The 25,830-nt window shown below is 36.9% G+C and overlaps 1 protein-coding gene across 1 annotated transcript in view; it reads right to left on the bottom strand.

Moving 5' to 3' along the window:
• LOC139742644 (KICSTOR complex protein SZT2-like) overlaps nt 1-25,830 on the bottom strand; it is a 118,267-nt gene that overhangs the window by 38,417 nt on the left and 54,020 nt on the right. The window contains exons 50-54 of the mRNA XM_071653170.1: nt 24,765-24,968; nt 23,851-23,924; nt 19,634-19,708; nt 13,833-14,021; nt 12,556-12,724 (exon numbers count right to left, since the gene is read on the bottom strand). Of these exons, the coding sequence (XP_071509271.1) occupies nt 12,556-12,724; nt 13,833-14,021; nt 19,634-19,708; nt 23,851-23,924; nt 24,765-24,968 (711 nt within the window). The remainder of the gene's footprint in view (nt 1-12,555; nt 12,725-13,832; nt 14,022-19,633; nt 19,709-23,850; nt 23,925-24,764; nt 24,969-25,830) is intronic.

Genomic DNA, 25,830 nt, shown 5'->3' with positions numbered 1-25,830 from the left:
TTATAAAACATTTTTGGTAACTATATAGGGCACATACATCCCCCCCCCCCCCCCCCGCCTCACCGAGGGACATTTCCCATTCCCGTTACTTCGGCGATGTCATTTCTATTGAGCATGTGTATCTACACGTTTGGTGGTTATTACGCATAAAAATGCGTTCATTCGATACCTTTACTTGCAATAATGCGAATCTACACGTTCTATACGTATACACGTTTCAAACACAGGAGGGCGGTTTTTTGATGCACAAAATATCGTGCGTACTAAGGACTTTCACGATTTTATAGAGACTATTAAAGCTCACATTATCCTAATGAATCATGTAAACATTTAAGACATCAAGCCAGATACAGATAGGTCCAGTAGGTCTATCATTCCCTGCAGACCAGGTTTATTTACATCGGTATATACATCCGAACACAAACGGGCTTTCTAGCGGTTATTGAAGAGAAGCGTATACGCATTTATTCATTGTCTTTTGCTGTTCTAAACCGAATGTCTGCCTTTAGAAATGAATATGCAAGTATTCCATTACAAAAGGGATCTGCCATATTAATTTCTTTCTAACCCTAACCCTAACCCTAACCCTAATCCTAACCCTAACCCTAGCCCTAACTCTAAACCTTTTCAACAGCAAAAAGTAAAGATAGATAATGCGTATGCTTTAGAGTGAATTTGTCAACACTATAATGCATTTTTGGTAACAATATAGGCCACATATACACCCTCCCCCCCCCCCCCCCCCCCCCACTCCCCCGCCTCGCCCAGGGACACTTCCCATTCCTGTTACTTCGGCGATGTCATTTCTATTGAGCATGTGTATCTACACGTTTGGTGGTTATTACGCATACAAATGCGTTCATTCGATAATTTACTTGCAATAACGCGAATCTACACGTTCTATACCTATACATGTATTTAAACACAGAAGGGTGGTTTTTGATGCACAAAATCGTGCGTACTAAGGACTTTCACGATTTTTTAGAGACTATAAAAGCTCACATTATCCTAATGAATCATGTAAACATTTAAGACATCAAGCCAGATACAGATAGGTCCAGTAGGTCTATCATTCCCTGTTGACCTGGTTTATTTACATCGGTATATACATCTGAACACAAACGGGCTTTCTAGCGGTTATATAAGAGAAGCATATTATATACGCATTTATTCATTGTTTTTTGCTGTTGTAAAACGAATGTCTACTTTTTGAAATGAATATGCAAGTATTCCATTACAAAATGGATCTGCCACATTAATTTCTTTCTAACCCTAACCCTAACCCTAGTCCTAATCCTAACCCTAACCCTAGCCCTAACTCTAACCCTTTTCAACAGCAAAAAGTAAAGCTAGTTAATGCGTATGCTTTAGAGTGAATTTGTCAACACTACAAGTATAAAGCATTTTTGGTAACAATATAGGCCACATATACACCCTCCCCCCCCCCCCTCCCCCGCCTCGCCCAGGGACACTTCCCATTCCTGTTACTTCGGCGATGTCATTTCTATTGAGCATGTGTATCTACACGTTTGGTGGTTATTACGCATACAAATGCGTTCATTCGATAATTTACTTGCAATAACGCGAATCTGCACGTTCTATACCTATACATGTATATTTAAACACAGAAGGGTGTTTTTTATTTTGATGCACAAATATCGTGCGTACTAAGGACTTTCACGATTTTTTAGAGACTATAAAAGCTCACATTATCCTAATGAATCATGCAAGCATCAAGACATCAAACCAGATACAGATATGTCCAGTATAGGTCTATCTATCCCTGTTGACGAGGTTTATTTACATTGGTATATTCATCCGAAAGCAAACAGACTTTCTAGCGGTTATGAAGCATACGCATTTATTCATTATCTTTTGCTGTTTTAAAACGAATATCTGCCTGTATTATGCAAGTATTCCATTACAAAAGGGATTTGCTACATTAATATCTTTCTAACCCAAACCCTAGCCCTAACCCTAATCCTTTATACAACAGCAAAGTATAATAAATGGGCTCTATGAGTTAAGTTACCAAATAATGCTTTTTAGTGTTGACAAATTCACTCTAATATAATTTATGGCAATTATATTTCAATCATTACTAATCCAAGGACATCTTCCATTCCTGTAACTTCGGCGATGTCATTTCTATTGATCATGTGTATCTCCACGTTATGATTGTAACTACGCATATTTATGCGTTCATTTGATACCTTTACTTGCGATAATGCGAATCTACATATATACATGTATTTAGACACAAGAGGGCGGTTATTTATTTATTTTTTTATGCACAAAAATAATCATCTATCGTGCGTACTATAGATCTTTCGCCATTTTTTAGAGACTATAAAAGCTCACATCCTAATGAATCATGTAAGCATTTGAGACATCAAGCCAGATACAGAAAGGTCCAGTAGGTCTATCATTCCCTGTTGACCTGGCTTATTTACATCGGTATATACATCCGAACACAAACGGGCTTTCTAGCGGTTATGATAAAGAGAAGCATATTATATACGCATTTATTCATTGTTTTTTGCTGTTGTAAACCGAATGTCTGCCTTTTGACACGAATATGCAAGTATTCCATTACAAAGATCCGCCACATTAATTTCTTTCTAACCCTAACCCTAACCCTAACCCTAGCCCTAACCCTAACCCTAACCCTAACCCTAACCTTAGCCCTTTTCAACAGCAAAAAGTAAAGATAATAAATGCGTATGCTTTAGAGTGAATTTGTCAACACTATAATGCATTTTTGGTAACAATATAGGCCACATATACACCCTCCGCTCCCCCCCCCCCCACCCCCCCCCCCCCCCCCGCCTCGCCCAGGGACACTTCCCATTCCTGTTACTTCGGCGATGTCATTTCTATTGAGCATGTGTATCTACACGTTTTGTGGTTATTACGCATACAAATGCGTTCATTCGATAATTTACTTGCAATAACGCGAATCTACACGTTCTGTACATGTATTTAGACACAAGAGGGCGGTTATTTATTTATTTATTTTTTTGATGCACAAAAATAATCATCTGTCGTGCGTACTATAGATCTTTCGCCATTTTGTAGAGACTATAAAAGCTCACATCCTAATGAATCATGTAAGCATTTGAGACATCAAGCCAGATACAGAAAGGTCCAGTAGGTCTATCATTCCCTGCAGAGAAGGTTTATATACATCGGTATACATCCGAACACAAACGGGCTTTCTAGCGGTTATATAAGAGAAGCATAATATACGCATTTATTCATTGTCTTTTGCTATTGTAAACCGAATGTCTGCCTTTTGAAATGAATATGCAAGTATTCCATTACAAAAGGGATCTGCCACATTAATTTTCTTCTGAACCCTAACCCTAGCCCTAACCCTAACCCTTTTCAACACCAAATGATAATACAGTAAATGCGTATGCTTTAGAGTGAATTTGTCAACACTACAAGTATAAAGCATTTTTGGTAACTATATAGGCCACATACACCCTCCCCCACCCCCCCCCCCCCCCCCCCCCCGACTCGACCAGGGACACTTCCTATTCCTGTTACTTCGGCGATGTCATTTCTATTGAGCATGTGTATCTACACGTTTGGTGGTTATTACGCATAAATATTTAATAGTGCGTTCATTCGCAAGCCAGACAAAGATAGGTCCAGTATAGGTCTATCATTCCCTGTTAGGTTTATTTACATCGGTATATTCATCCGAACACAAACAGGCTATCTAGCGGCTATAAGATACAGTAAGAGAAGTACAGCTGTATATGCATTAATTCATTATCTGATGCTGCTATAAACCGAATGTGCGCCTTTTAAAATGTATATACAAGAGTATTCTATTACGGGTTCTGCCCAGCATGCAGTTTCCAGTTCATAGTGGTACAAAAACAGATGTCATAAATTAAGTATTGCCACATTAATTTCTTTCAGTGGCCTATTCTGAGAATCAATCTTAACACAATCATATTTCGCTCAGCAAAAATCATTCCAGAAGTAGGTTATTGAGGGACCAAAATGCTCTTGTTCGTATTAGGCGGGGGGGGGGGGGGGGGGGGGTGTTTGTGGCCTATGAATTCAGTTACCAAAAATGCTTTATATTGTTGGCAAAATTCACTCTGATAGATGGGAATTATATTTCAATCATTTATTACTGAACAAGGAAAACTTCCCATTCCTTTTACTACTGCGATGTCATTTCTATTGAGCATGTCTATCCACACGTTTTGGTGGTTATTACGCATACAAAATAAAATGCGTTCATTCGATACCTTAACTTGCAATAATGCGAATCTACGCGTTCTACGTATACATGTATTTAGACACAAGAGGGCGGTTATTTATTTATTTATTTATTTTTTTGCACAAATAATAATGTATCGTGCTAACTATAGTCTTCAAGATATTTTAGAGACTATAGAAAAAGTTCACATTATCCTAATGAATCATTAAACATTTAAGACGTCAAGCCAGGTACAGGAAGGTCTACTAGGTCTATTATTCACTGCTGACCAGGTTTATTCACATTGGTACATGTATATTTATCAGAACACAAACATGGCTTTCTAGTGGTTATAAGAGATATCATAATTATTCAATATCTTTTGCTGCTGTAAACCGTATGTCCGCCTTTTGAAATGTATATTCCATTACGAAAGGATTCTGCCCCGGCAGTTTCTATTGAAAGTGGTAGAAAAACATGTTATCAAGAGATTATTGCCTCATTAATGTCTCTCAGTGGCCTATTCTGAGCATCAATCTCGACACAATATTATTTCGCTCAGCAAAAATTATTCCAGAGGTAGCTTATTTAGGGACTGGAATGTTCTTGTCTGTGTCAAGGGAGGGAGGGAGTTGTTGCGGCCTTTGTGTTATAAGTTAGCAAATAATGCGTTATATTGTTGACAAATTCACTCTAATAGATGGCAATAATCTTTCAATCACATTAACTACTGAATTAGGAATACTTCCCATTTCTGTACTACTGCGATGTTATTTCTGTCGAGTATGTTAATTCACACGTTTTGGTGGTTAATAAGCATATTGGTTCATTCGATACCTTTACTGGAAATAATGCGAATGTACGCGTTTTGCGTATATTTAAACAGAAGATGGCGCTTATTCGATGCGCAGATAATCAATTAGGTGTACTACAGATCTTTCATGATTATGTAGAGAGTATAAAGGGTCACATTAATGTTTACAAGATTATTAGGACTATGTGAGCCTTTAAAATGCTTCAAAATCTCCCGCTACAGAACGATGGCGAGCTGCTGTTTTTTTTTTCCTTCTATACAGTGCGTACATTGTATAAGAGCCATTTTCATTGGTATAAGTTTTATATTAAGGTTAGCAACTAATGCTTTATAGTGTTTACAAATTTACTCTAATAGCTGGCAATTATCCTTCACTCATTTATTACTGAATCAGAGACCCTTCCCATCCCTATTACTATAACTGCGATGTCAGTTCTATTGAGCATATGTATCTACACGTTTTGGTGTTTATCACGCATATATACGCGTTCATTCGATACCTTTGATGGTTACAATGCGAATGTATGCGTTTTACGTACGTTCTAACAAAAGTGGGTGGTTCTTCGACGAACAAAATAACCTATAAAACGTGCAAATAATAGAACTTTCATGATTGTCTTAATAGTAATATTTGCCTAAATAATCGTAACGGATTTCATGAACACTTTAGACATCAAGCCAGACGTCACGTAGGCCCAGTAGGTGTTTCACACTCAGTTGAGCATATTTATTCACATTTTGTCCATTCAAACTCTGTGGTGGTTACAACGGAAATATATTCATTTTTTATTACCTTTTCTGGTTATGATGCGAATATACGGGCTTCACCTACATAATCTATATTAAACACAAGTGGCCGTTTATTCAATGTAGACGTTTTTTTTTTTTTATTTAACGTCATACGATAGATTTTTTCACGATCGTTTATAACGAGGGAAAAAACATATAGGCCGATAGAATCATAATGGAACTTAGGAACTTCGAAGTCACGCAAGGCACAGATAGACCGAGTCCGTCTTGCACTATGAAGCATGTTTGTTCATGTTTATGCACACTTTGTGTTGGTTGTAATCCAAATATACGCATTAATTCACGTCGTTTTGATGATTACAGCGAGAATGCATGCGTCTGAAATGCATAAGAACCAATACAAGATTCGTAGGTGATATCCAACGTTATGTTTAGACCAATCTAAAATAATTGTCAACATAATAACAAACACTATCAACATAATAACAAACACTACCATCCATGATTGATTTTTCACGTCGCTACCCTGCTTTGGACTTTCCAGGTATCCTTAGATATATAATTATCAGTATACCTGGGGATGGACTCGTCAAACCATCATTGTTGGTACTAATGTGACGTAGATATACACAGCGCGATTAAATGAAATGCCTAAAATATATGTGTACACGAGGTACATTATCTTATTATCACTTTATGTTGACTTATATGTTTCAGTTTAAATGTGGACACCTTCATCCAAATGAAAAAAAAAAAGTATTTGAATATGATCTTACATGTACGTACAATCTGATTGTAATCTATGCTATGAAAGAAGTGTTATGCATAATTATCATAATAACAGAGAAAATTAATTAAAGTGCACATTCTATATTATATGATCGTACTGAAAATATTCACCCTGTAACCATATTATCATACATTTTACATGATATCATAGGTACACTGTGTAATAATTACGAATACATGTATCTATCATGTTACACCGATAATGATTTCTCAATTACTCTTAATCATATCATGGAAGCTGGAAATATGCAGATGTCAGTTGAATCAGTACTGTCAAAAGAAACCAGTTAAATGGAAGAAGTGACAGATAAGCATTGAACCAAAATCATTCATAACGCAGTCATAATTATGCCTCATTCACTTTGTCAAAACGTCGGGAAGAACCTCAATCAACATTAAGCACTTCAAATTCTGTCATTCAGAAGTTGTGCATAACTTTATGAACAGTTTAAAGAAAAATACTTGGTATCCCGGATTACGTAGTCTCCGTTTTATAAAGGGCTAGTTGTAACATATACCTTTAAAGGTACGTATAAAATGCAATATAGTCATGACCGTAATTTCATGTTCACCTGTCTGCTGATAATAAACGCTTAGTTGCAATAAGCATATCTAACAACGCAAAGGATTACATGGAACTTAATAATAAACGCGTACGGCAGGCTGTCATACGAGATGTATACATGGATACTTTAGCCATAATTCTTTTAAATAAAATTTCATAGAGCAATTGAAATATCAAAAAAGCTGAAACAATACGAAAAGTATTCAGTGATACAGGTGGTATATTATCAACGCCTTTTCAGCTGCATGAGGATTCATAGCCTTTCTAATTGTTCTTGAATTTCTAATGTATAGGCTAAGCAAAATGTGGAAAGGTTACAAATTCGAAAAGGAATTACTTGACTAGGGGCAAAACAATCGAAACACATAATAGAAACTAATATTCACTATCTATTTCATCTCAGAAAAGGTAGGACTCTGACAGGAAACAGATTATAGATTGTGGTCATCAGAAATACGTAAGTTGCTTATCGCACATTTCCAGCTATGAGGAGAAAAATAATACATCACCACTATCAGAATGGACAGTTGGTTTTCTTATAAACATGACCACTTAGACATACTAAGTGTGTATACTTAACAGACATTCACCAGGAGAAAATATGCAATAAAATACAGTCTGTCAAAAGATAAAAAATAAAAAAACCACAGAAAGACACCGTTGCAGGGTAATTGGGTTTTCTGAACCAGGACGGGAACTTTCCTGGACACAGGGTTTGAGAACATGTGAATAGTAATAATGATAATACGTTCTGTACTAAACCCAATCGAATTCTCCAATGAAAGTTGTAAAACTACTGCACCCATGTCCCTGTTTTCATGACATCATTTACACGAAATAGCTTTGAACAAAAATTGTCGACAATTGCAAGTATTTGTATGAGATTGGGTGTGTATGCTCTATTGGTTTCCGTTGTTCACAGACCCGCTGGCCGGAACGTTCCCCCTCTGTTTTTAAAAGTCCATAAAAAACAAGCGTGGAATTCTTGTTGTTGCGCATGCCAGTGTAGCAGACGTTTGTGCCAGTGTCAGTAAGTATGTCGAGTGAGGGTCTCGAATGTGGACACCAAAGCCTGGAAGATAACTGAAAGAGAAACGGTGAGAATATGAACGGGTTTTTTTTCTAATAACGCATAGTAATGACGAAAATAAACTGCCACTTTGGGCTCGCTGCACGAGTACTCGACTCTGAGATCAACCCGATTTTGATAAACCTAACATGACCAAGCAAAATAAGTGAAAAATTAATCACACTTGAAAGAAAGGTCATGGACTTTTAATTTCTCTATAATATTTGGAAATTTTGATTTGTATTCTGCAAATGAGTGAGACTCAGTAAGCTAATGACGACATAAATCTACTTTTTTTTGTTATTAAAGTGAATTGAATCGGAAACATTTCAAGTCTTTTAGACGTACATGAATAATTGCAAAATGTACATAAGATAAGCTACAGTGAACCGAGATATAAAAATTTATTACAATAATGGTTTATGTCTACATTTCTATTGACAGCTGAATAATATTTAAACGAACATTACGTTAAAAACAATTCAATTTCGTTGTAGTCATATCAAACGGTTGAATGTAAAGAAGGTATAAATTCCTATTCATAAAATTAACAGCACTACAAAAGTTTTGCATTTCTTTATAGCTGATATTAGAGAGCTTAACATAATTAGAACAAGAAAAAACAAAACAATATAACAAAGACATCCATGCTTAACTTTATTTGAAATAGATTTGAATAGATAATTACAGAGTACTACGCTTTACACTAACAAATCATCAGTTGCTGGAATGGGCGCAACCCAAATGAAACAGCGTTGTCATATCAAGGCGGAAAAAATATCAGAATATACGAAATGTGCAATTTCAAATATCTACATGACACTAAAAAAATAAGTATTCCAAGTAACACAAACACAAATTCAGTAAAGTATAGAATTCAAAACCAACGGAAAATTATTATTTGAATAATAAATTTCGAACAGTAAAAACAATGTAAAAAAAACAACTTACGTGTATAAGTATACATAACGGGTACAAGTTCGGCCGTAACAGGAACAGTGACAGCAACTGCTCATGGCATCACAAATTAATAGCAAAACAAAAACCAAACCAAACAAAAATAAAACAAGATTTTATAAAATAATCTGACGAACGAAAAAAACAAACAAAATGCCACAAGCGTCAAGAGTTGACAGAGGCGCCAATTTAATGCTTGCCCCGGCGTAAAACATTTGAACGTGCACTCCTGGATAGCTGTTGCCCCGGCGTCAGAATTTCGAAGGCATTCGCTTTCAGCGCTTTCTCCGGGTATTGTTTTTTCGCTTTCAGTTCGTTATTCCGAGTGTTCGTTACTTCAAAGGTTCTCCGAATGCTCGTTATTTCAAAGGTTCGCTTATTCCGGCTATTCATTAGTCGGAAAATAAGGGAAAGTTTGTTAATCTAGAATAACGAAACTCCAACGAAACGACTAACGAAACGACAATCGACCTTCGGAATAACAAACGCCACATACTAAAATTGTGTTTGAATGAAGCAAGCTTTCCCATTTTCGACCTAAGGAATATAACTATCGGTATTCGCAATTTGCGTGTTTCGGAATAACGAACCCTCGGAAATATAAACCTTTCGAAACTAACATCATCCGGAAACAGAGATCAATGAGATAATTTAAAAAAAAAGAATGACTGATCGCATAATTATCGTAACACGATAGTTATCGTAACACGATAAAAATCAGATAAACGTCAACACCATTTGTTGAAAAAAGTAAACGAGATAAATTTCACCTCAACGTGTTCAAAACAAAAATACAACGAATTTCACCGCCATGTTATGTTAATAAACTAGGAAGTTATAGCTAAGTGATAAATCATTTCACTTGGCTAATATTTTTTACGACCAGCCTTTATTTTTTTTTTCACTGTTGACTTTTTTTTTTAGTCGGGAAGATGTTCATCATCGTGGTAGAAACTGAAGGAAATAAAGCTGATCTGCTGTCTCACGAAGTGAGGTAAACACGAAAAAATAAATACTACTTTGCCAGACAAAGGCGAGACGAAGGCGTAAAACGTTTGAACGTGTCATGCACTCCTGGATAGCTGTTGCCTCGGCATCAAAAGTCAAGGCGTTCGCTTTCAGCGCTTTCTCCGGGTACTGTTTTTCCGCTTTCAGTTCGTTATTCCGAATGTTCGTTATTTCAAAGGTTCTCCGAATGCTCGTTATTTCAAAGGTTCGCTTATTCCGAATATTCATTAGTCGGAAAATTAGGGAAGGTTTGTTAATGTAGAATATCGAAACTCCAACGAAACGACTAACGAAACGACAATCGACCTCCGGAATAACAAACGCCACAAACTAAAATTGTGTTCGAATGAAGCAAGCCTTTTCCATTTTCGAACGAATGAATATAAATAATGGTATTCGCAATTTGAGTGTTTCGGAATAACGAACCCTCGGAATAATAAACCTTTCGAAACTAACATCACCCGGAAACAGAGATTAACGAGATTATTAAAAAAAAAATGATTAATCGCATCATTGTCGTAACACGACAAAAATCAGATAAACGTCAACACCATTTGTTAAAAAGAAAACGAGATATATTTCAACTCAACGCGTTCAAAGCAAAAATACAACGAATTCGAACGTCATATTAGGTTAATAAACTAAGAAGTAAGTTATAGCCAAGAGATAAATCATTTCACATGGATAACATTTCACGACCAGCCTTTTTTTTTTCATTGTTGACTTTTTTTTTAGTCGGGAAGGTGTCCATCATCGTGTAGAAACTGAAGGAATTAAAGCTGATCTCCTGTCTCACGAAGCGAGGTAAAAAAAAAAATGAATAGTACTTTGCCAGCCGACGGCTATCTATAGCAGACTTCGCGGCCGAAACGTCGTATTAATTTTGTCGCGTTTACCTCGCTTCGTGAGACAGAAGATCAGCTCTATTTCCTTCAAACTTTTTTTTTGTGTATGAAAAGGAGGTGCCGCAATTTAGTTTCAATGTTTGAGAAATAATGTATCAGCGGAAAAATAAGCAAAGAAAATGGGATTCTATCGTGATAGCGTCCGATTTTCTGTGCTCATTTACCACTGATAAAATATATCAATTTCTGGGCAGTTTCCTTCTGTTTGCGTTTTAGAAAAAAAAATACAGATGTGTAACGATTTACTGACGGACATAATAAAACAGTTCTGACACCTCATTTTCATAACTTTGAGAATCATTAATGAAGCATAAATTCGGTAGATCGTTTGGAACAGCAATATAAAGGGCTAATTAACGAGTGCAAAACGGCTTTAAATCGAGATAGACCAACAACGAATCAACAGGTCATTAAAATGAAAGTCCCGACTATCTGTATTACCAGACACTTATTTTCTGTTGCCGTGAATTCCGTCCTCAGAGGCTGAAAAGCGAGCGAAAAGAAAAGGCACCAATTATTCACAAAGATCTTAACATTACGAGTGTAAAGAACTAAGTGAATCACTCTCTTCTGTTCCGCTGCAAAATATACAAATATTGTGTTTCAATGCGACATTTTGCGCGGCGCAAAATCGCATTGCAGCTACGCGCGATACTTTCACTTAGGCGCCGTAGATGGCGCTAGACACTTTGACCGGCGGAGCTCCGTCGGTCGATGCGTTCGCGTTGAAACGTGTTTGTGAACGCGTTACCGATGCGCGGTTCTACGCGTAGTAAGTTTAACGCGATCAGCACTGTAGTTACATAATGCTGGCTTGTACAAGTGTATAGTACAATGTCAATCAAATGCATGCACAAAGTTCCAAGCTAGGTATCAAAGAAAACAACTACTCTTGTATCAAAAGTTCACATGATTTTGACAAATCATCTAATTTTTTTTTAACCACATGCAACACAGTAATAGCTGGTGAGAATATATGTTGTTGCTCATATTCTTGGTGTAACCCACAAATTATTTGGAAACACATATTCAATATTGCAGTACCTTGATGTTTACATGCGCTAGACTTGCACAATGAAAAATTCTGTCCTATTGTCATTCTGTTATTACCCATGAAACAAAGTGTCCTCCCAGAAACAAACAAACAACCAACAAAAATCAACAACAAAACTTGGTCAAGATATACCGGGGTAAACAAACCCACTTTGATGTAACATTACAAAGAATTCAATGACTACTAGTACAATGAAGTTTGATGTACCAGGAATGATTGAACTATCCCTCTTTATTAACAGTAAGTTTGGTATCGGTACATATTTTTAGACCAGAAAAACAAAGCCCATTTGTCCAGTGGAAGCACCATTCGATGATGAAGGCCCCATAAAGTTGGGAGAAATACAGTGTAACAGATCATTCCTTGATACACGTAGGTATTAAGAGCAAAGCTTCAATCACTGATGGGGAAGTTACTCTTACCCAAGTCAGCTAGGAACTGGAACCAGCGTAGTGTCAGCCCTGAGTACGTGGGATGAAGCGTGCCAGCCTTTCCTTCTTCTGCCTCTTGGCGGCGCTCTCTCATCTCTTCCTCCAGACGGCGATCCATCTCCTGAATCTGCCAGCTGGTTCTTCCCTCTTGGCCATGTTCCTTAAGCCAGCAACGAACACATCACCAGAAAGAAGTAAAAACCATACAAAGAGGCTATTAAGATATGTATTGTACAAGCGTATGTTAAAAGGAACAACAAGTAACTCATTCTTCTGTGATCCCAAAGAGTCAAAATGATCTTCAGGGATCAAACTGCAAGCAAAGCCTATGTAGAGTGTATGCAAATCTAAACAGTCAAGCACATAGCAATCTACTTGTAAGCAATATCACAAACCCACAGCCCTGTATTAATCTTGCTTGCATACATGTACCCACATAATAAATATATAAATCAAATTTGAAAGGTGTCGAACCGTCACCGCATTAAGTGGATATAATAATATGGAAGATAGCACTAATATTCCTGATGAACAGAATAGGAACACCTCCATCCCACATATATAAAATTGAGCTCATCAATACCACTTTTGCGATAGAAAACGGCATCCAGTAATCAATTAGTAAAACCCATACACACCAAAATCTAAAAGCAAAAACTACTCGCACAGCAAAGATATCTACAAATATAACTATAGGCTACACGGGTTAATGCAAAATACTGCAACTACAAATAAGTGTTATTTACACAGTTAAACAAGGAGATCGTTGAAGAGTACTCACAACCTTTGGCCACAAACTTAAAAGAAAAGAACTTTAAAAAAAATGATCAGAGTGTAGTATTTCCTTGTGATGTAAGGCACATGAGGAAAGGGGACAAGAAAAAAAAAAATCAAATCATGAATGAAATTTCTTTCCTCTGCTGTCTAACACAACAATGAACCGTACAATGTACACTATTGTATGTTGTATCTTCCTGGGCTGGATCACTGTCTTTGAAGACACCTGCTCAAAGATCATGAAATCCATGAAACATCTTGCGGTGAGATAACAGGTGGGACTAGTGAAGCGAAGATGCAAATGATGGAAGACACGTCATGAACATTTCTTCCTACTCATCTAATCACACTAAAAGGGACAACAGAGCTGGGCACAATCCATGAGAGCTGGGTCCTACTGGTGGATGCAGAAGGCAGTAACTCCAGACCTAAGATGCAAGGTAGAGATTTCTTTTACTACCATACATAATGGCACTGCTAGAGAGGTGTACCTTAAAGCTCAACTCCCTGGCTATCCTGGACTTGGTAGGGGTCAGAGGTCGAGAGGTCGAAGGGGACAGTTGCGGGGAAATCCCCCCAATCAGTCGCCGGGTTCGTCCCACGGGTCCTGAGGGCGTGCTCTCGCCAGAGGACGTGCTGCCACCGCTGGCGATGAGGCCTGGGGTAACTGACTGGGAACGCTGTAGATTTTGTCATAACGACACGCACAAACTCTTGTTACAAACAGTACAACATGTTAGTAGAATTACGATATTTCCCTGTGAATTATACACTCACAATGCTGTTTAACCTGCATAGTTTTCTCTCTTTCTTTTTTTTTTTTGTTACAAACAATCAAGTTTCCATTCCTCATGCATCCTCAAGTTTTTCTTCTTTTTTTCTCCATCAAGCAGAGCCTATGCAACAAAAACAAACAAACAAACAAACAAGTAAATGCAACTCAACCTTCAAATACGTTTATAGAGAAGCTGAAAGGGCATAAGTCAAAATTGCCAAGAGAAAGAAGAAATTTACTGAAAATACAGCCAGCTAAATGGCCTCAATATCAGATTGATCTAAATGTTAAAGAGTAATAACTGCCTTCATGTCAGAGAAGCCTAAGTTTGTGAAATATCAGGGGCGATGAAAACAAAAATTCTCATTTCTACTTTCAAATAGACAAGATACAATCATCCATTCATGACATTATGACAATCATTCCGTGACAAACACAAGTGTTTTGGTTAGAGCCCAACTTTGCCACATGCTGCTCTCAATTTTTTTTTTTACACAGCAAGGGATTGCCACCAAAAGAGGGGCTTCTAACTTTGATGCCTGTTGAATGCACTGCCCAATTACAAGTCTTTTTGTTGTTTTTTTTTGTTTTTTTTTTTTTGTAACAGGGAAGAAAGGGCCATACACAGTGTTATTCAAGCATGTAGGAGGTAAATGTACATGTGTCTTGTCTTGTCTTGTCTACTGGAAAAGCCCCATATCATTTTCTGGAATGTAGCTTACTCTATTAAGAAAGAAAAAATAATGAAAGTCAAGAACCACCTCAGTCTATATTGGTTCATGACAGACTGTGTAAAAGTCATTGTCTTGTTGAAAAGGGGATTGTGATACAAATGAAAAAAATTAAGATAACATCTTTTAATGGACAGACTGAAGAGTGGAAAAAATAAAAGATACGAAACAAAAACGTGGAGAAAATTGCTGAAGATGAAGAAGTGCCGGCGACTGCAAACTTTACACTCAGGCAGGAAAGAAAACATACAATGTGTGACATTATAGTGATCCTTTGAGAACAAATCAAAGAGCAAAGAGAGATCGTGACCATCATTCAAAATTTGCTTGGATTATTTCATGCACTGCAGTGCTATGAGTGGGCAGAACCATGAAAGCATGCAGTTAGTGTGTGGTGATGAAAACTTCCAAAAGGCAGTTGGTGGAGCTGAATTTTTAAACGTGTAAGGTTTTTTAAAAGTAAAAACAAAACAAAAACAAAAACAAAAACCCAACCCAGCCAACAACACATCCAAACGAGTGGCACAGAATATTTCTATCACAACACGAATTTGATTCAGTTGCACCAAAAGTGCCTACAATATGATTCCTCTTTAACCTCAGAATTGTAGATGGCAATTAATGGCACTATTAAGGCATTCTAAATCTACAAAGATACCACTGAATTTGTTCACATTAAACATATTCACAAAATATCTAATAAACATACATGTACATATAATCCCTTTAAAGTATTGAGTCTTGCCAATTTGGTTAGTGATCAATACCATGTAACATTCCTGCATGTGATCATACAACTGTAAATATTTTGAATTTATGCTGAATATAACTCATCTTGAACACACACATAACACAACTGCCTTATAAATGAATTAGATGGAACATATGTTGGATGTACAATATATTCCACCTTACAAACATACGTGTGTACAAGGGATATACACCGATGTATCACCTTCAAAAACATTGTGACATCAAAAATAAAACGCATTCCACTTTGTTACAAATGTATGCCATCCACAAACCAATTACAGTTTGTAGTTCACATGGAAGAGATCACAGCGTCAAGTGGCAAATCTTACATGCTTTCTGTTTCCACGTTCTAATCCTTAAAGGGACATGTACATGTAGAGCTCATAATAATCAGTTAATCACATTATTAGAGTTACATATTCTATGCACCAAAACCCCACAAGCGAGGGATTAAAGTTAACAAAATGATAGTCTTTGCTATCAAGTTGGAAGAACTCTGCACAACTTGCAATTTTCCAGAAAGCAATGGGTGCCGCTCCAGAAAAAAAAGTGTATAGCTGCTCCTCGCTTATTCATAAGTACAGAAAAACAAACATGATTTGTTACCCTATACAAAGAACATCACCAGAATACACAAGTACTGTACATCACACACACCTGAAAATGGCAAAACTACAAGAATAAAATCCTAAACTGCAGCAGCAGATAAAATAGACATTGTATCATATGATACTATGCACAGCTGTTGTACGTTTTGTACTTGACCTAAGATTTTGATTTGCTTTGATCACATTCTAAGCAACATAAGAACAAAAACTGAATTTAGTGGTGTCTGTTTAATAAGGACACATAACATTGTACCCTCATCAGCTTCCATCAATCAAGCACACAATAAAAACTGAAGATGTTAAAAACACAATCCTGTGACTGAAAATTTCTGGCACGTAATTTTGAATACTTTCAATTTGTTGGTATTCAGGTTTTCAATGAATTAATGTGGAAGCATCTACTGGGTACAATAGAACACACAAGCTTTAAAGCCTGACAACCGTGTTCTCAGCAATTCACAAACATGTATACACAAATCTGTTCAAGTACCAAAAAGAACACACTACCACAAATGCAAGAAATAACTGTAATTATTTACTACTATTACGCAATTAGGTTTGGCTGATAAGCTTAGCATTTTCACGTAAGACGCTTTTGGTATCATCCACAGACTGATTTCCTGATACCAACACCATTACCTTCATGTAAATGGGATTAGCACACACATTGCACAAGTTGTATATTCCCTGTACAATATACATATACAAATATCAAGAAGACCACAAATGTGCAAAGCATGGCACATAAAAAAGAAGTTAGATAACATTGTCTTCGCCCAATCAGATATTTGCTGTAATCTTTTTAGTCACTTTGCTATTAATTAACTCTTGTAATGTATAAATGCAACAAATCAAGAGAAAACAGCCTCCAATAATGCACCAGTGATTCGCCAGAGGTTACAGTAAAAGTAGAAAACAAAGGCGTATGCTGATCGTATGTTTGATTATAATGCAGAATGGCGCAGACACCCCATGTACCACAGGATATCATATCACAGTAAAAATTATTTCCAGTGCCCACTAAAGTGCTTCTAGCCCACATACCTTCACTGTACCAACTAGAACCCATTGTTAGGCATATAAAAGTGCAAAGGACTATTCTCTACTCTTGACAAATTGCTTGACTGAGCAAGTACAAGCTGTAGCAAGTGAAAGAGAGAAAAAAAGTATGTATCAGGGCCCAGCACTAACTTTTGTCTCTGGCGGCCAGTTCATGTCACTTCCATCTTTAAATTTCAAATTTTGGTGGTCCAAAAAAAGAAAAAAATGGATTGGCCCACAATAAAAGGAACATATCAATCTATTTTGAATTCTATTTACCCGATCACGCTACCAAGAGATAACATACTTGGAAATTTGGTGGCCCCACATCAATTTTTAGTGGCCCCGGGCCACCATGCCACCCAAAATGTTGAGCCTTGTTTATATACACTGTGTATCTTTTAACATCCCATGCTTCATTGAAGTTATACATCTATTGTTATAAATACTACAAATCACAATAGCAGCACACAAACATTTGCCCCACACAAATGAAGGGAAGTTGAAAACACTAAAAACCCTCATGGCAACCTTGGAAGCTTCTAAAAATTTGGCATCAAGAATTTCGAAACATAGGGATGATTAGGTTACCCCATCGGATGTCATCAATAATAAAAAAATAAATTCACATCACCTCACAGGTGGTTAGTTAACTCATTCCCCAAATTCTATTGTTATTGCCACAAATAGCATAATAATAATCATCCCACAAGATATGACTCTGGACAAGGTCATTTGTTTGATTTGGTTTTGAGCAACATCAGACCAACTATTGTGATTCCATTCAAAGACCGAGTGCACCTTCATATCGTCATGTGGATTGAGTGAATGCAACAATATTAGTAGAACACATCAATGAAAGTTTGAGGAAGATTGGGCAATCCGTTCAAAAATTATGAATTTTTGAAGTTTCAGTGCCGCCATCGCTGTATGAGAAGACTACTACAGCTTGTGATGTCACATGTGTAGAACGGTTGTATTAAGTACATTGTATAAAGAAAAGTCAACATATTTTCACATTTCTCGCATAATAATAGAGCACATGACTTGCCTCTTTCAGAAGGCAGGGGGAATAATATTACCCTTAACATACATGTATGTCAGTAGCGAGTTGAGGGAATGGGTACTTTTTTCAAAACATGAAGTTTTTGTGGATTCTCTTTATGTTTTCCCTATATCGTTTCACGCATGTGACATCATACACTGTAGTAGTCTTCTCATCCAGCAGTGACTGTGCAGAAACTTCAAAAATGTGAAACTTTTCAATGGATTGTCTGAATTTCCTCAAACTTTCCACAATGTGTTCTACTGATATTGCTGCATTCACTCAATCCTAAAATGTTTATGAAGGTTGACTTGTCCTTTAAGACCCTAAATACCCCTAGTACCCTACACTTTGTTTATTCATTCCACATTATTAAAAAACAAAAACAACAATAACATTCAGCATCAGTCATTTCTAAACAAATTTCAAAATGTTTTTCTTGGAATACATTTTGTCACATATACATTGTACATTGCTGTAGCTGTAAAGAGAACACCTTGACATTAATTTCATTCCATGACAAGTGTTGTGCATGAAATGTTCTGCTTTCAGAAATCCTCCAGAAGTTGTACTCTGAAATGTTCTCATTTACTCTCAAAATGAAAAAAGTAATTTAAACATCTTTGCTCCAAAGCGGTGAGTGGCTGCAATGCTGATATGAGTTGCGATTAATTGCACGTAACATGGCTGATCTTGTCAAAGCGTTAATGTGAGTTATTTGTGGCACATGCAGGCTGAAGCGCAGACTACAAGTTGCTATACATGTGTATGCTCAGAGGGGAAAAAAATGGTATTGTCATCTTGAAATTTACGATCAGAAAAAGGGTTTGTTGAAGAGACACTGCTCCACATCTGGACAAATTTTGTCACTTTGAAGCTACAATATCAATTGTCAACCACTGTAGAGCTCAACATACAGTATGTACTTCGCTTTGGTGATACAGAAAAGAAATTGTAAAACCAGCATGTTGGATATCTATTCAATCTTTTTTCAAGATTTTTTAAAGAGAGCAATATGTGTGCATGGGCAAATGCCTAACTGTTAGATACAGTTTATTCATGAATGCATCGTAAACACTAGCTTTGATATATTTGAAATTATCAAGATGCATCATATGGATATCATTTCAAGTACATGTACTTGCGCAGGATCTGAGCAGAGTTTGTTCCAAAAGTACTCTGCTACTGCCGACGACAATACCACTTTTCTTTCCCGATCAGGCCAAAAAAAATCACATCTTTCCATATAATAATATAGAGAAACAAACAAAATGGAATGCAACACCACAAGAGGAAAAAAAAAAGAGTCTCTTGCGAATGATCGGCACTCTGTGTCTACCTTCTGTATTCTCTTCAGCAGCAGCTTTATATCAGTGCTGAAGAACTGGGGGCTCTCTCCGACTGACATGGAGCGCTGCAAATTAAGCGGTTAACGAGCAGTCATGGAAAAATTGGTTAAGACGGGACGTGTATATTAAATATGCATGGTGATCGTACATGATGGCCAGTCCGTTCCATCTCATCATACAGCACAGCTTCTGGTGCCAGGCGAGAACATCACAGCCTTCTCAACAACAACAACTACACTCGTCCTCACAAGAAGACACATGTACAATAATGCACTACTGCCCTACCATACACTTGTGTGTTTTTATCTCTTTCACTCTACCACTGTCCTACACATTAAAAATACGCTTGTATGATAGTGATTTTCACAGTACATGTGTACAGCTGTATGTCTATCGGGCCATGAACCCAGCCCTACTCCATGCAATGAAAAAAACAACAACAACAATATCAGAACAAAAACATATTTCTACCATCTAATTACAACTTGCTGCTTAAATTCTTAATTTTCAGGAGGCAACTTTTATTAGTTCGTTCGTAAGATTTTCCTGCATATTGACTCAATTACTTTGTCGGCCAACAGAACAGGCAAAAAAGATGTGCTTAAAGAAGTAAAAGTTAAGCATTTTGCAAAGCCTCTTGTGCTAGATGGACCAAATGAAATGTTGATGTGTCTGCAATTCAAAGTAAATGCTAAAAATCATTGTCATAACTAAAACGTGCAGATTCTAGCTTAAAGCTTCAGTATAACAATATCATGACTACACAACATAGTTTGATGCAGATGTAGAGTGTGTGCCAAGAAAGCTCTGCAGTTTAAAGGAAAGAACGGATCATAATGATGCTGAAAAGCATGTCTTAAACAGATTCATTCCTTTCTCTTTTCTTTATACATGATGGAAACCATCAAACAAAACTAAATCATTCAACTTTTTTCAATAGGACATGCAAGTTTCAAACAAAACTGGAAACCAACAAACCCTTTAAATAATTAAAGGCAGTTTCTGAGGAGCAAAATATCGAAGCAGTTACAGCAACGCAAACTAGTGTTATGAACTAGAGTGAGGTTATAACTGGCATAATTCATTTTCAAAGTGCATTGCCCTCTTAAGAGGAAATGTCATGGATGCTGGCAAGGTCAAATTTCTGCAATTGTAACCATGGTAACATTGAAAATACTTGGATGAAAAAAATAGTGAAAACAACATTCTCTTTATAAAATGATGCTGTACATATTTGGATTGTAGGCATATAATCATTCACATGCAATACAGCAAAGGATTGATAGCTATTTGGAATAAGCATGTAGAACAAGCTCATTGAGCATTTCTTTTCTGATAATCTTGGGTTACTTGCAAAAAAACATGAAGCTATAGAAAAGCAAAGTCATGTACAAAAACAAGATAAATTAAGGAACATTTCACCTACACATCCCGCAGCATTCCTAGAATGGCTAAATGTGCCTTCTACTCTAATCAAACAGACTATAAGGCAATCTTTAACATTTTCTTCTGATGTTAGAGGCTCCCGTTTCATTTTCCTTTCCTGGGTCACCAGACTGACTGGTCAAGAGGTTTGGCCATAAGATATCATCTGTGATGGTCTATTAAAAGTGTTATTGTTGTCATAGGTACAGTAGTTTGGAGACGGCTATCATTTTCAAACTCGATTCAAATTACATCATATCCTCCAACTTCTTCATTCAAAACAATAACAGAAATGCTTCACAGTATGCTACTTGGAGAGGAAATGAGGACCAGAAAGCTACATGCTTATTTTAACAATCTACATTGTAATATCTACATGTACTCATGCAGATACATTGTACATGACTTTTCCTACAGTGGCACAGAGGTATAAAGTATTATCATATTATTGAAGGTCACTAGTTCAATCAAACAGGAAACAAAGCTTAAACTAAACTGTAACAATGCATAACACTACTGATAGTTATACAATGTATGTGCAAACCACTTAAAGGGTAAACTACAGTGTATGCGTACATTTGTAGGTACATGTAATAACTGGGTTAGGTTCAACTAGTAGAGAACAATACAGAGGTTACAGATATTTCTATACACTGCAGCTCAAAAGAATTAATCATACAGATAATTGAATAAGCACGATTTCTCACAGTAACATGGATATGCACACCGGGAAGGGGAGAGGAATTTGTGATGTGTTGTCTCTAATCTCTAATACTGATATCTTGTGTTGTTAGTATACCGACATTTTATGTAATATATACATGCTAACAAAAAAAAATATAACTACATGTAAAATATAATAAGCCGCTTCTCAGTTTGTATCAACAAAAGGTATGTCCCATCATGAATATGAAATGTACTTGGTAATGAAGATTTAGGCTTTAATGAAATATAGAACGAGGCAAGTCAAAGTCTCATCAAAGTCTTTTTGTCTCTTTTTACAGACTTTCTCCTTTTTCACTTTGAAAAAAACAACAACACAAATTCAAAATTCTCAAAATCCCTCACATTAATCTTTGTTATCCCCCAACCCTCATGCATGTTTTATAACTCAACCACTCACAAAAAAAAAGAAAAAAATGAACAGGAAAATATTCGAACAAAATTCACACCAGAGAAGATAAAACAATACTCATAATTTTTATATAATCTTAGCAATCACTGCACATCACATCAAATAGTTTTTGACCCAAGGAATGAATCAGAACTGTGAAAGTGAAGTGTGCAAGATATACATCTTCATCACCAAAAAGGCTGAGGTTGCTTTGGAGCCCAAGTCTAGTGCTGAGTGCAGTTTACTTCTGGGACTTGTAATGTAGCCAGCAAAAAATAAGTTTATGCTGCTATTGATGAGGCGGCATTTTTGCTATTTACCAAGAGCAAACTTGGCAACTGAAATATCAAGCCTTGGGTTATTCAGTAAGAGAAGTTAAATGTCTGTGAGATGTGTGCAAACATTTTGTAGCATTTGTAGCATTTTATTCCCACTACCTCACTTCCATCAACTTCCCCCTCATAGCAAAAAAAGAACAGTATCAAGGAAATGGTATTACACAAAACTACCTATTTTACCAAAAATAAGGTTTTGCCTTTCCATTATTTACTTAATTTGTTAGTCAACCTCACTCTTTTCCATTTCTCTTGAGTGGAGATTCTATTCAAATCTTTGTGAGTCAGCATCTGCCCGCAGAGAATCAACATGACTATTATGTCATTTCTACCACTGCTTTGTGTAGGTCATTATCTTTTTAAAAAAATCATTTCAAGGTTATTTTCTAGCCATTTTATTTCACCATATCATCCTGTGTTTATGTGTATTTTTCAATGCACACGGTCATTACTTTGTATAATTTGTCTGTCTACTGCAAAGCCATGTTGCAGAAAACATTACTGACAGACTGTGATGAAATTTTCTGAAGAGCTTCATCAAAGACCAAAAGATTACTGTATACGCTGTTATTTTCGGGTACAGATATTTTCGCGAATGAGGAGGTCACGGACATTTTCGCGAGATGATGTTTTCGCGAATCGACACAGAGGCCTACATAAGCGCACTACTACCTTAGCATATGGTGACAGTTTCGTGTGTTGTTAAATTCGCGAAATTCGCGAAAATTAAACCCTCGCGAAAATAACAGCTTATACAGTACCTAATCAATTTAGCAGTGATTTGGCTCACAGTCTGAATTAAGACTACTTTGTCCCATTACCTCCACTAACCTGGCAGGTTCTTTACAACCTCTATTTGAAACTTGCAGGCAATGAACTTCAAGTGTATCATGTCATCACCACACAAGAAGGGCATAACTGACATAGTGGTCATTGTGTCATTTTGTCGTTGCACAGGACAAAGCTGTGAAATGCTCTTGGTCGGTTACAAAAACTCTTTAATCCGACTTTGCTGCTGCAGGCGCTTTGGAGTTTCAATAGCACTGAGATTATTTGCAATTGAATGCATTATGGCTTGTCAAATGTTTGTGTTGTGATTTGTGAGTTAGTATTCCACAACAGATAATTCACATAGACTATAACATTTCATTATGCTAAAAGTATTCATTTGATTATTGCAAATTGTTAGTAGCTAATGGTACATTCCATCTGTTCCCCATTATTCACATAAACACCTTTTCCTGGTACTCTTTAATCTGTCATGATATTTACATGAGGAGCATTGTTTGGAAACTCTAGAGAGTAAAACATGGATGGTAAACAGGCATCTCACCTTCATACCAACTGGAGAAGAGGTTGGTCTCTTTCTGGGGTCAGCCAATGCATATTTCCCTGGTTCCACATGAACTTGAAAGAGTGGTTATGGATGTCACATATACAAACATAAGCATTGACAGCTTGAATAAAACAGACCTGGGTAAACAAGAGGTGTCAAAACTACTGACATCAGAATATCAACCGATAATCTTCCTGTACTATGCCATTAGTAGCTGATTCAAGCCGTACATTTACACTTAAGTTTGCTCTTGTTTTCTGAGATTGTCCAACAATTCCATCTGAAACTAGGCCTATAAAAGTAGAACATGTCAATTCAATGAAATGACATCAAAAACACAATATACATGTACTTGCATTGATACAATTTAACTACAATATTAGACTCTGACTTTGATCTTTCTCAGATTCAGCCAAATCTTTGTTCATGAAATTCAATAGCATACTGCAAATATAATACAAACTGAATATGAAAAATATTGCATGGAATTCTTGAGCTTTTTTCTCAAGTTTTTGCCTCATGACCTGCACACCTTTCCAAACAAATTGGCGATTTTCCTACAAAAGACTACATTCATGTGCAATGTTTGATGTGATGAAATTTTTACAACATCTATATAACACGAAGAGAGTCTAGTGAAACTATGTTCATTATATTTCATAGTTTCTTTTCAAGAAGGTGTTCAGAATATTGTCCTACCAAACATACATATATTTTCTTGCATTACTTGGGATATGTATCAGTCAATATAATTGGCATTACTTAAATCATTTATTAGAGTGCAAAGCAAAGGAAGTACATTAGCAGGCAATATATATACATGTGGTCCTTCCTTGCAATATACTGGAATGCCTACCATGAACAATATGACAAATATTGCCTTGGGTGGGGGGGGGGGGGGAATATCTCACCTATAGTGGGTGAAGGCGGAGGGGAGGACACATGTTCCCTCTTCGGCCTCGCATCCTCCCCCGGGATGTGGGCCATGGGAGCAGTGAGGACGTAGTATTCGGTCAGCGTGTCACAGAGGGCGTGCTCCACTGCATGCTGCAACTGGAGGGCGAGGTCCACGCTCCCCCGACGCCAGATGAAGAACTGGATCAGTGCCACAGGTCCTGCAGCAGTACATGTACCAAATCAGGAATCGGAAATGCGACAGACATCAGAAGCATATTAACAGCAACCTGCCTTTACCTCATTGTAACTGACTACCAATTAGGAGTTAAATACAATGTGAATGATGTACTGTATACGCCATGTATCTAACAAGTTTGATTTTTTTGCGAATCAGAACTCCCTGACAATTCTGAGAGTGGTTAATTTCTCAATAGTGAAGAACAGGTAAAGGACAGAGATATATACTGTATACGCTGTATATTTCGCGGGGGTTTTATTTTCGCGAATTTCGCGAGTCGGGAGCTATTCGCGAAATTAACAACACGCGAAAATATTACCTTCCAAAATGAATCCCTTGCCTTGATGATACGAACATTTCAGTAAGAGTATACCATGTCACGGCTTACCGAACAGACCATACTGGCTAAGCTTGTTTACGCACGTCCACGTCTACTTATGAATACTGTAGAGAGCCAATCCATTATCGCAAGGGGACCACTCGTCAGAAGTCTAGCGCGATGGACTTAACCACTTCAAAAATGTTGAATTTTAACTTACTAGTTCGCAGAGTTTGGCAAATCTTTTTCATGCAGTGTATAACTAGTATCATTCTTATTTGCTAGTAAGTTGAAAATTCACACTTTCTTTGCCACTTCATATTTTCTCTGGTCCTCCAATCGCGAATTTAACCACTCGCGAAAATGTGTGACAGCGGCAATTCGCGAAAATTTATGTACGCGAAAATTATAGCGTATACAGTACACTGTACGTGTGCACATCACATTCATGTCAGGATCAGAATTAATATTTTCATGTTTTCTTAAACTTGTGGGTAACACTTCATTCCAGAATTTGTGAAGA

This window comes from Diadema antillarum, unplaced genomic scaffold, assembly GCF_040938485.1.
Source record: "Diadema antillarum isolate AM-2024a unplaced genomic scaffold, OU_Dant_1.0 seq00001011_RagTag, whole genome shotgun sequence".
Classification (NCBI taxonomy): domain Eukaryota; kingdom Metazoa; phylum Echinodermata; class Echinoidea; order Diadematoida; family Diadematidae; genus Diadema; species Diadema antillarum.
Note: the sequence above shows the minus strand (reverse complement) of the source record. Positions and strands in the feature narration are given on the sequence as shown.